The sequence below is a fragment of the Bos taurus genome, chromosome 5 (genome assembly GCF_002263795.3).
Source record: "Bos taurus isolate L1 Dominette 01449 registration number 42190680 breed Hereford chromosome 5, ARS-UCD2.0, whole genome shotgun sequence".
Lineage (NCBI taxonomy): Eukaryota > Metazoa > Chordata > Mammalia > Artiodactyla > Bovidae > Bos > Bos taurus.
In genome coordinates this window covers 94,922,222-94,934,977 of record NC_037332.1, presented here as the reverse complement: position 1 = coordinate 94,934,977, position 12,756 = coordinate 94,922,222, and the positions used below count along the sequence as shown (strand labels likewise).

The following is a 12,756-nucleotide window of genomic DNA, read 5'->3' as shown; positions in this document are numbered from 1 at the left end:
TCAGCCTTCTTTATGGTCCAATTTTCAATATTTTTATTTTTTATATGTGCAGTCTTGAATAAATCTTTTGATTTCTGTATGATGAATTTGTCAAGAGAGCTTAATGGTACTGTGTGTGTTAGTCACTCAATTGTGTCCGACTCTTTGTGACCACATGGACTGGGACCTGCCGGTTTTCTCCATCCATGGGATTTTCCAGGCAAGAATACTGGAGTGGGTTGCCATTTCCTTCTCCAGACCTTGGAGTTAAGATCCTTTCAAAACTGTATAAAGTGAGTATAAATTCATACTAGTGGCTCAATGCAATTGGAAGACTGAAGTCAAGTGTTACACTGAGTGGGATTATAGCCTGGACCCTTTGGGTGTAAAAGATCCAGTAATCAATTCTCAAATATAGAGTTATCTGTTAAGAGTCTCCAGCTATAGCTTGGGCTCCTTCTCAGTTACATATCACTGGACCTTAGGTTATTCCTGATTTGTGGTTTCATCTTTCAGAGAAAAATTAATATAACATGATTTAGGGAGAGATGCTGGTATTTTTCATTGTCATGGTTCACACAATCAGTTCTCAGTGAGGCAGTTTGCAGCGTAAGAATTACGTGACAATGATGTGTGTGTGTATGTGTGTGAGAGAGAGGGAGAAGAGAGAGAGAAACAGTATGTGTGAGTGTGTGTGTTTGTCAAAGAAAGGGAAGGGTGGGGGGTAAAAACTAAAGGTAACAATGGAGAAGGGAAAAAGGTATTGAATTATAATCTGCAAATCTCCCCCTTGGAAATCAACACTTTGTGTATGTTTATGAATTCAATACCTGTTTGTGGATAGGACAGAGCCCAAGTCAGTTTGTAAGAGCATCCGATTATCAGCAAAGCCTGCCCCAGTTTCACCCCACACTCTTCCAACTTCTTTGCACCTAGGCTGATGCTCTTAAGCCTATGACGATGCGATTAGGTAGCATGAGGGTATTACAGAGAGATAAATCAGGATGCAAAGATCCTTTATTCATCTACTGTGAAGAAGGCAGCTGGACAGCTTATAAGAGAAACATTTAACTCTGTGAGTATTTCTCAACTTCTGGACAGTTTAAACAGGATGTAATCAAAGGGGTTTTGTGGGAGTTTGGGGGTTCAATCTGGCTCTAAAACCAAGAAATAGAAGAAAATAACACACTGAACCTGTGGGTCTGGACCAGGGTTGGGGATGGAAATGGGCGAAAACATGGAGAAAACACATCAAAACTTCCTTATGTGACAAGCTAGTAAGTGAAACTTCATTTTTACAAGGTCACTGCAAACCTTGATTACTAACCCCAAACTGACCCTCCCTTTTTGGTGGCTCTGTAGCAAACAGCTTTCTGGAAAAGGAGGGATCTGGGGCACTCGATGACCACAGAACAAACAGTCCTTTACTCCCAGGATGTGCTTGGAAATTTGGTCCAGCCATCAAGAGGATAACAGGGGAGAGGGAGGATGAGGGTAAGGAGCCCAGAGTCAGCCGGGGAATGACCACAGTGCAAGGAGGGTGTGCCCAACCATCTCCCTTCAAGGTCAAAGTGTCTGTTTGTTCCTAGCTGAAGCAACGTACTTGCTGGACTTTTGTTTTTGTTTTTTAATGGCTTTGGTTTGGGTCTTGTTTGACTCTCTGAATTATTTGATTTTCTTTGCCTCAGCAGGACTCTGGGTGACATCTCTGGGTCCAAGGGCATCAGTGGAGGAGACAGGTCCTCTGCCTGTCTTCTCCCCATCCTTGGCCATCAACAACAGAATTGGTTATCTGCTCATATCTTTGCTAAGAAAGAGGGAAAAGAAATCTAGGATGATAATCATAGCATCCAAGAGCCTGACTCAAGAATCTTCAGAAACTGCCCTTATTTAGCTGGAGTTTATGAAGCGTACCCTCTTGCTTCCTACGACTGAGCTCTGCTGCCTTGGGTCTAAGGCAATGCCAAGCTCAGTTCCCTGCAAAACTATGCCTTGAAATCTTACATTGCTGCATCCACTTCTCTCATCAGGAGAACACTTTGTAATCTTCAAAAGGGGAAGGGCTAACATTGTTTTAAAAACAGGAAAACATTCTGCCTCCCAAAGGAATGAATTACTTGACCCTTTGGAGGCAAAAATAGGAAACGTCAGCTTGTAGCTAAAATCACGTCTGATACTGTATTCAGGTTTATTCAGCTCCATGGAGGTCCTTGGAGTTCCCAGGAAAACATGGTCAGGATAAGTTCAGCCATAGGTGATACCTGTGGCTGACAGGACTGACTTCCAAGGCAGGACAGGGTCATATTTGTTCTGCTCCTCCCAAGGGTTTTGCAGGGAAAATTGGAGGGTAAATCTATGACAGAAACACCCTAGCAATTGGTGGACAGTCCTACACACTCAGAAATGAAATACTGTACCTGAAATGCGCAATGAATATGAAAGAGTTATTCATAGGGCAAATCTTGAGTGCCATGAGGATCCAGAGATTAGCCAGGCAACTGTTACATAACTTTCCGAGGAGAATTCTTTTACAGAATGCATTGCACTTAAAATTAGACATGAACTCGGTCCTGGCCTAGAGTTGTAACTTCAGAATTAGATAAACATACAAAAGAAACTTGCCAGAGAAAGGGGGAAGTGTAATCTGGGGGACATAGAAATCAATTTCAAATTCTTTGGGGTTACTGTTACAGGTATCAAAGAAATCCAAGGATAGCTTAAGAGGGAATTTTGAGACCAGAAGTGGGGAATAGTTGGAGTGTTAGAATGATGCAGAGGATTACCCAAGAAGTGGAGATAGCAATTACTTCTCTGGTGTTTGTCAAGGACTCTTCATGGTCCCAGGGGAATGGGTGTGGATCCAGATGAACCTGTGCTGCAACCATAAATTTGTTTTCAGGGTTCCCTTGACTGTCAGAAGGTCTACTACATAGTTACTACGTTTTGAGTACTTTTCACCAAAAGCTGTACATAGTTTCCTCTTATTTTCCCCATTACCCTAAAAAGAAAAAAATATTTGATTCATTTTTAGATAGAATGAGATCCAGAGAAGTTATACAACCTATCCAAGTTCATATTAAACAGTTTGGTGGAACAGGAATTTGAAATTATTTCTGTTTGATCCAAAGGCATCTACTCTTGACACTGTTTTGCCCCCAAAGGGTGATTTGGCTGATGAAGCAAATTTACCTTTGCTATTGTCGTTTAGTTGATAAACCCTGTCCGACTCTTACGCAACCTCATGGATGCAGCCCACCAGGCTCCTCTGTCCATGGGATTTCTGAGGAAGGAATACTGGAGTGGATTGCCGTTTCCTTCTCCAGGAGATCTTCCTGACCCAGGGACTGAACCTGTGTCCTCTGCATTGGCAGGCGGGTTCTTTACCACCGAGCCACATTATAGATTTGGGGTCTTACTTGGTTGGACCCCAGTTACAGTTGCCAGATATTATAGAAGATGCCCAGTTACATGTGAATTTCAGAAAAACAACAACAACAGTTTCTAAGTTGCTGCTGCTGCTGCTAAGTTGCTTCAGTCGTGTCCGACTCTGTGTGATCCCATAGATGGCAGCCCACCAGGCTCCTCCAGCCCTGGAATTCTCCAGGCAAGAACACTGGAGTGGGTTGCCATTTCCTTCTCCTAGTTTCTATGTATGTACCATGAAATCCATGAAATATTTGGGATATACTTATCCCAAATAAAATCGTTTGTTGTTTATCTGAAATTCAAACTTAACTGGATGTCTTGTATCTTGATTTGCTAAATCTGGCAATCCTAAGCTTAGTAGGCTCTCCAGATTGGAGAAAAGTTTGTAGTCTCTCAGTGCTTTGAAAGAATCGGGAAGTATAGAAAGGTTGATCTGAGAGTAACTCTCCAGTTTTCCTTTGTGGCTTTGGCAGAGTTGGGGTGTATCAGTCACTGATGGCACAGGGTGAGAGTAATGTTGCCCTTGGCTGCCCTCCAGCCAGTCCCATGGTCCCAACCACACTTGGGAGAGGCACAGACTAGGCCTGTTTACCAGGGCAGGAGAGGACCTGCAGCACAGAACTGGATTCAGTGGGCAGAGGAGCTGGCAGAACATTTCCCCAAACCACTGAGGGCTTTATGAGGTGAGGGTCGGCTGATGTCTCCCCTATGGCTTGATGGAGAAGATCACACGGTTGGGATCTCAAGACCCAGGGTTCAAGGCATTTGTTCAGTCTCTTCGTTTATGTATTCACTCATTGGACAAATACATGTGGCACACATACTCTGTACTGGGTACTCCTGTAGGTTCTGAGGGTACAGGAATAAATAAATACTGAAAAAAACAGTTTCATGGGGCATATTCCAGTGAAGGATTAAGACAAGATCCACTGGTGACTTTCCTTGCACTCCAGTGCTCAAGATATCACCCTCCAATGCAGAGGTGTGGGTTTAATCAGTGGTCAGGGAGCTAAGAATCCCTCGTGCCTCATGGCCAAAAAGCCAAAACTTAAAAAAAAAGCAGCAATATTGTAACAAACTCCATAAAGACTTTAAAAATGGTCCACATCAAAAAAAAAAAGAAAGAAAGAAAGAAAGAAAGAAAGAAAAAAGACAAGATCAACTGCACGCACAGGTGATCCAGGGCCTTGGCCAGCTTCACCATCCTTCCTGGTTCTAGCTCACAGCGTCATCAGTGTGTTTCTATCAGACAAGTTGAGGACTGGCAGGAGAGAATGAAAATAGTAATTGAGGAAAAGAAAATAGGAAAAACATCTTAGAGGCAAGGATTTATTAATAATTTAACCTGATTTTGAGAGTCATAAGAAAAAGTTGATAAATTTTACAATATAAGATTTGAGGGGTGTGACCTCAAACACCAAAACCTGTAAGATAAGACAGAGGAGCTGGCATAAGAGAGCCAGTGTGCGTGTACTGACCCACAGCAGGTGCCAGACACGGCCTGGGGCAGGCAGGAGGGTCTCCGACCTAGAGAACAGGAGGAGGGTCTCCCCAGGCTGGCCTCAGTGTCCGCACTTGCAGGGATGAGCACAGAGGTGATGGGGAGCGTGGGAAGCAGCTGGCCAGAAAGGCCAAGGCTTGGAGGCCATAGCCCACCAGCTGGAACTGCCACCAAATAAAAGTGCTAAGAGGCCAGCACGGTGTCCATCTGTTCAGACACAAGGAGGGCAGTCAGGCCCTCTCTGCTGAGGCCCCGACCCTGATGGAGGGACAAGGCTGGGGCTCCCACTCCGTCTCCTTGAGCAAGATTTGAGGGATGTATTCTGGGTTCCCCTTGTGGCTCAGCTGGTAAAGAATCTGCCTGCAATGCAGGAGACCTGGGTTCAATCCCTGGGTTGGGAAGATCCCCTGGAGAAGGGAAAGGCTACGCACTCCAGTATTCTGGCCTGGAGAATTTCAAGGACTGTGTAGTCTACGGGGTCACAAAGAGTCAGACACAACTGAGAGACTTTCGCTCGTCTTGAATATTAAATGCGTTGGCATGTTTATATTTAGAATATTACCTGAAATCTAGTAGCTATGTAAATGTTAGCATGTGTAAGGTAACACTGACAGCTACCATCCCAATAGACCATGGGATTGCAAAGAGTTGGACATGACTGAGTGATTTTCACTTTCACTGTTGTAGCAGAGAGAGAGAGAGACAGAGAGAGAGAGAACATGGTTACATGAGCCTAGCATCGTCAGGGAGAAGGAAGTTAAGGATACTAGCATAAATTTATAATGGATGAAATATGGAATATGCCTATCTATGAAGACAGGCAGTAGGTCATGGAAGAGGTTGGTTCAAGGTAGGAGTTTAAGGTTTTGGAGCTTTTTCAGTGTCTCCCTTCCCAGATTAAGCACTATCAACCTTTGTGATAGAAAAGGAAGAAGAAAAAAAATCTTTTAGTTTAGCCTGTCATATTAATTTGTTATCACATGGTATTGTAACATGTAATAACAGTAATTTGTTACGTTCTTTGCACTTAAAGAATGACAATGTATCTTTTTGTAGCTAAAATGTGAGTCTGGGAAAACCATATTGGATAAGTTCTTGATTTGGATAGGAGAAAAAGTTGAAGATCCCCGAGAAATAAGTGGCTAAAGAATTTATCTGGTAGGGGATTTAAAGTACAAACTTATGACTTAATCATCTATTGTCTTCCGTGTGTGTGTGTGAGTGTGTGTGTGTGTTTGTGAGTGTGTATTGGGAATGTACTGAATGCTTTCGTAGTGTCAGTATACCTGGTTCAGAGTTACCCCTATCCAGACAGCTACACTGCCACCTCCCATAACTAGAAAAGAAGTCTTTGGATCACATGAGGATTAAATTAAATATGGACCATAAAGAACACAGGCCATAAGAATGGGTCAATAAACATTTAGAATCAGAATACTTTACAGTTAGATGGAAAAATATGTAAAGCTTACGGAACATTTCAGTGCTGCCAAGGCTAGATAGTCTTCAGCACATTTCTCTCCCTTTACAGATGGTGGAACTGGTGGTCAATGAAAAGGACATAATTATTATACATTCACACAGAAAGCTGGTGGCAGACTTACTGGAACAACAAATCTACCTAGATTTATCAGTTTTTGGCTTATAGCCCACTCTGCTGGCTGCCTCCATTGACGTATACCTTATTTTCTTAGATAGTAACTTCTTTAAAAGATGGTAACTTCTCCCTTTTGCTGTCAATAAAAAATGCCAAACTTCTTTATCAAGATGCTTTCTCCCCGTCCCCCTGCCCCTGAAGATTATTGTAAAGGTCTAGTAAACAATGGTCTTCATACATTGAATAATCTTTCTTTCTCTCTCTCCCACTGTCCAAAGAGCCGGAAAGAAAACCATCAGCTGTCGAAACATTAGCAGAATGAGCGACAATACTGTGTTGGCTCCTCCAACTTCAAACCAGGGTCCCACCACCCCACGCAAAGGGCCCCCCAAGTTCAAGCAGAGGCAGACTCGTCAGTTCAAGAGCAAGCCTCCTAAGAAAGGTGTGAAAGGGTAAGACCAAAATGAAAAAGGTTTCTTAGTTTTTTCAGAGATTAATGCTCACCATATTAAATAGATATAAACTTTTCCACCTCACCCTCTGTTTCCTAACACAATCTTTGCTGAATCATATTTTTTCAGTCCTGGAATCCTTTCTCTCTCAGCTCCCACATATACAGCCAAATTTAACGTGGAAAATGGACCCTTTCACAGTGACCTTTGGCTTGACCTTCCAGACTCTTCTTGACCACTCTCCTTTGCTGATGTAAACTGTGCTTTAATTGGAGCACAGAATCACTGGCTGCTTCTAGAACACAGTTTATTTTTCTGCCTTCAGATTTTCTCTCTTCAGTTCTTTGTTTTTCTCTTTTTCTCCCTGGCAAAATCTGATTTATTTTTCAACACACACTCATGTTAATTTCTTTTGGAAACCATTACGGACTCTCTTAGACAAACATTATCATTCCTTCCATGTTTGCATTTTGTACATTCAGCTATTGTAACTTGCACTTTTTTATAGTGCATCTATTTCTTTCATCTGTTGCCTAAGACTGAGGTCCCTGAGAGAAAATTTGTGTGTTTGTTTTTTCCTTAACTCTCAGTACCTAATACAATTTCAGGAACAAAGCAGATGCTTAATGTGCACTCTTGGATAAACTAAACAAATGGATAAATTAATCATTTTAATGACTTTTCATATTGCTTTCTCATTCCAATTTTTAGTTTAAAAAGTAGAGCTTGACCACGTTGTCCCACTGATCATTTTTTTTTTTTCTTTCTGGGTCTCAATTGTCTTAGGTTACATTTTTACAGAGGGAAACTCTCTTCTGGGACACATTGTTTAAAACCTGCTTGAGTGACACTTCCTTTCCCCTAGTTCAATGCAAACAAAAGGGTTTTCTCAAATACAAGAACTGAAGCCTCTTCTTTCCCCTTGAATCAGGAAACTCTTCACATGACTCATTCCAGGATCTTTTGGCCCCGGTATCAGCTAACTTCTCTTGTGTTTTTTCCCTAGATTTGGAGATGACATTCCAGGCATGGAGGGACTAGGAACAGGTGAGCAATCTGAATATTTAATCTTACCCCTGGACTTTGACCATTTTTTCTGCTTCAGGCCTCAAGGAGCAGTTCAACGTTATTGGAAATACATAAAGCAGCAGATTTTTTTGAAGACCTAGGAATGTAGGGTTTTAATTTAACTTCCTAAATAAGTATGTGTGTGCCCAGAGGCAAAAACTCAGAGAAATCAGACTAGTCCCAAAGTTCAGTGAATCCTTGTGTTTCATTATATACTCTAGAAGGTGTAGGCTTCCTTGGTGGCACAGTGGTAAAGATCTGCCTGCTAATGCAGGAGATGGACGGGTAGTGGGAAGATCCCCTGGAGGAGGAAATGGCAATCCACTCCAGTATTCTTGCCTGAGAACCCCATGGACAGGGAAGACTGGCAGGCTACAGTCTATGGGATCACAAAGGAATCAGACACAACTGAGTGTACACACACACACACACACACACACACTCTCTCTCTCTCTCTCTCTCTCTCTCTCTCTTTCTCAGGCATACAATGGTGAATTGTAGACATTCACAGTAGAACAACTCTCAGAATGAGTCTAGCCCAACTCCTTTATTTTTCAGGAGAGAAATCTGAAACATAGAGGAATTAAATGACAATCTTAGGCCACAGAGTGAGCTATTGGAAACAAGGGTGGGGCCTGGAGAGCCTTTCCTCTGCACCGGGCCAGCCACTTCCTCACAAGCTTCCTCTTTTTTACACATCCTCTGGTGCTCAGAACAGGGCCCTAGACACTAAAGTATCTGGAGTAATAAGTTTTAATTGGCTAGAATTTTTATTTATTGGATGATGCATGCAAACTACTTCACATTCTCTTTAAAAAATTAATAGACTTTAAATTTTAAAGAAATTTTAGGTTTGTGGAAAAATTAGGCAGAATTTTTAAGGGATTCCTACAGATCCCTTCTGCCACCTTCTTCCCCCGTACATCAGTCATACCCCCTATTATTAACCTCTTGCATTAGTGTGGTACATTTGTTATACTTTATAAACCAATATTAACACATTTTTATTAGCTGAAATTGCTTGTTCGTTCTTTGTGTTGTCCAGTTCTTAGGTATCCACCATTACAGGTTCATATGGAATCACTAGCCCCCACATCTCCTGTGCTCTATCTGTTCATTCCTTTCTCTCCATAAACTCCTGACAACCAGAAATCTTTCTACTGTCTCTATTGTTGCTGTTGTTCAGTCACTCAGTCGTGTCTGACTCTTTGTGACCCCATGGGCTGCTACACTCTAGGCTTCCCTGTCCTTCTCTCTCTCCCAGAGCTTGCTCAAACTCATGTCCATTGAGTCAGTGATGCCATCCAACCATCTCATCCTCTATCACCCCCTTCTCCTCCTGCTCTATAGTTTTGCCTTTTCCAGATAGTTCTACAGTTAGAATCCTATAGTAAGAGCTCTTTCACTTAGTAATATTTATCTAAACTTCCTCCATGTCTTGACATGATTTGATAGCTCATTTCTTTTTTATCACTGGATATTTTATTGTATGGTTGTATCACAGTTTATTTATCCTGTTGATAGGCATCTTGATTGCTTCCAGGTTTTGGCAATTATGAATAAAGCTACTATAAACTTCTTTGTGCAGATTTTGTGTGTGGACACAAGTTTTCAACTCATCCAATACACTTTTGACAAATGATGGCATTCATAGCAATCAGTTTCCTTTCTGGGTAACTCTCAGTATATTTACTTTTTAAATTTATTTTTAATTGGAGGATAATTGCTTTACAATATTGTGTCTGTTTCTGCCATACATCCACATGGATCAGTCGTAAGCATACATATGATTTACTTTTTATTGTCTGATGCCACTCCTCAGATCTCAAATAGAATTTCTAGTTACTTTGATAAAGCTCATCTGCTATTCTTCTAAATCAAATGCTTCTCTATTTTGACCATGTGTATCTAAGACCGGCAAATTCACTTTGGACTTTGGAATATATTCTTAACTCTGCGAAACTATTTGGAATAGTGACAAGAGGTTTATTCTGAGGGAAATTCTGAAGTCTTTGACCTGGTTCTAGTTCAGTCTCTACAACCATGAGATTTTTTTTTCTCCAGGTATTTAACCTCTTTGGGTATCAGCTAGCTTCTCTGTAACTTGGGAACAATATTATAACTTTTAACAATACATAAAGGAGCTTGAGAGCAGTCAGAGAAGCCCAAGGAATGCATCTGGTTGGTAGGTAGTAGGGAAACCAGATTTCCAGACCATGAGAATTTAAAGCACTCCAAGATACAGGTTTGATCCCTGGATTGGGAAGATCTACTGGAGAAGGGAATGGCAACCCACTCCAGTATTCTGGCCTGGGAAATCCCATGGACAGGGCAGCCTGGAGGGCTACAGTCCATGGAGTCACAGACAGTTTTAAACACGACTTAGCAACTAAACAACCACAGCAACAACTTCTCACTGTAACCCATGGCCTAACTAGAATTCCACCTCTGTTCCCTCCTTAGTGTTTTGGTGAGACTTCGAATGATCAGAGAACTACACTCCCACAGAATAGTCCCAGTCCAAAATCTTGGAGCATCTCCCCAGAAAGGATGCCAAATAAAACTAACACAGATCCTGGGGGAGCCTGGTTAGGGGGAATCAGAGCCCCGAGGAGGATTAATGAAACAATTGTTCTGATCCTTCCTGGGATGAGGGCCCATTCTTCCCCATCATCTGGGCAACAGATGGGAAACAGGGGCGAGGTGTCTCTGCCTGAACCATGTCCTTTTGTGCAGAAGAGGCTCTTCTGGGGGGTGAGGTTGGCTTATGGTTCTTCTGTCTCTTGCAGATATAACTGTGATCTGTCCTTGGGAGGCATTCAGCCACTTGGAGTTGCACGAGCTGGCTCAGTTTGGGATCATCTGAGCCACTGGAGGTTCTGCCGCTCTCATTAGCATCTGCTGCAACTTTAATTACTTCTGCCCTATGGATCTGCCGGAATTTTGACATGCAGGTGTCGGAAGTGGTTTCACCACAAACTCACTTCCTTTAAGTGACTACTAAGAGTTGTCTTAGTGCCAGACTCTTTCATGCAGTATAGTTTAACTCAGAATAGTGAGTGAAATCAACTTGCAATGAGGCATTTCCAACATCACCCCTTTTTCCTATCAGCTGGTTAGAAGTCATCCATATTTCTCTAAAGTCCTTCATATCTGTTTTTGCTTAGGCACTCATTACTTTTGGTAGAAGGCTTTTAAGATATCATTTATGTCCCTCCTCTCCCCTTTTCTTTAATAAAGGATATATTTACCTTGAATATCATGATGAAGTTGTATTAAATGCTATAAGCAAATATCTGTGGCCTTGTTCTGAGACCCAATTAAACAAAGAAGGCACATTTACACAGGAAGTAAGCCCCGTGCATGCAAAAAAGCGTGGGATTAATAGGCAAGTTCTGATTTGACTTTGTCATGATCTCTCGGGGTCTAAATTTTATTGCACCAGGTTATCCCTGAGACCTGATGCAGCTTTAAACTGTACAGTTTTGAGCTGGAGACAAACTGGAGATGTAAACTCAAGACCCTGACAATGAGTCTTCTTTTCAGTACCTTGGTTCCATTGATTGAAAAGCTGTTTATCCTTTAAAGTTTAGACTTACATACAAAAACTAGGTTATGGAATCCAAAAGATAAAATGATGGTTTGCTTTACCCCGGGCTTCCCTGTGGCTCAGATGGTAAAGCATCTGCCTGCAATGCCGGAGACCCAGATTCGATCCCTGGGTCAGGAAGATCCCCTGGAGAAGGAAATGGCAACCCACTTCAGTACTCTTGCCTGAAAAACTCCGTGGACTGTCGCCTGAGAAGCCTGGTAGGTGACAGTCCATGGAGTCCCAAAGAGTCGGACATAACTGAGCGACTTCACTTTGCTTCACTCCAAAGTTGTGTCAAATGTAATATGTGCACACAGCTATGTTTCCCCAATACTTTCAAGGCAGTTGTGCAATTCAGGGGCTTTCTATCTGACCTGGATGCTTTAGGGTACTAGCAGTATTCATTTCTTCATGTCAGTTTTGTAATTTGTGGTAAAAGAATGAAGTAAATTAACTGAAAAGAGAGGCAGAATGATAGAGGGGAAAGAGTTTTGGGTTCAAGGAGCAAGCGTCTTTTAATTTCATGGCTGCAGTCATCATCTGCAGTGATTTTGGAGCCCCCCAAAATAAAGTCTGTCACTCTTTCCATTGTTTCATCATCTATTTGCCGTGAAGTGATGGGACCAGATGCCATGATCTTCCTTTTTTGAATGTTGAGTTTTAAACAAAGATCTCATGCTTGGGATTCTCCAGTTTGCCTGAATTAGACAATCAAAGTTCACAGTAGCGATAAATCCTGGGACTCAGAATGAGCATGAGAAGTTCTTCGCACTGGACAACATTTCTTCTGCTGCTGGTTCTACACTCACTGTTGTGCAGCAACAACACTGTTACCGTCTGGCCAGAAATCTGGAAGCCCGAAGGACACATCTGGATTGGAATTGGGTGAAGAGAATGGATTTCCAGGTCATGGGAATTTAAAGCCCACATCATTTCAATTCAATGGCTCAGTCATGTCCAACTCTTTGGGATCCCATGGACTGCAGCACACCAGGCTTCCCTGTCCATCACCTACTCCCGGAGTCTGCTCAAACTCATGTCTATCTAGGTGGTGATACCATCCAACCATCTCATCCTCTGTTTTCTCCTTCTCCTCCCGCCTTCAATCTTTCCCAGCATCAGGGTCTTTTCCATTGAGTCA

At 42.2% G+C, this 12,756-nt stretch overlaps 1 protein-coding gene across 1 annotated transcript; it reads left to right on the top strand.

The window, feature by feature from the left end:
• The first annotated feature begins 1,029 nt into the window (after positions 1-1,029).
• PDE6H (phosphodiesterase 6H) lies at positions 1,030-10,962 on the top strand. Its single transcript, NM_174422.2, has 4 exons — positions 1,030-1,054; positions 6,782-6,955; positions 7,962-8,002; positions 10,813-10,962. The coding sequence occupies exons 2-4, from the start codon at positions 6,822-6,824 to the stop codon at positions 10,887-10,889; spliced, it is 252 nt and encodes an 83-aa protein (NP_776847.1). The 5' UTR covers positions 1,030-1,054; positions 6,782-6,821; the 3' UTR covers positions 10,890-10,962.
• The last annotated feature ends 1,794 nt before the right edge of the window (positions 10,963-12,756 follow it).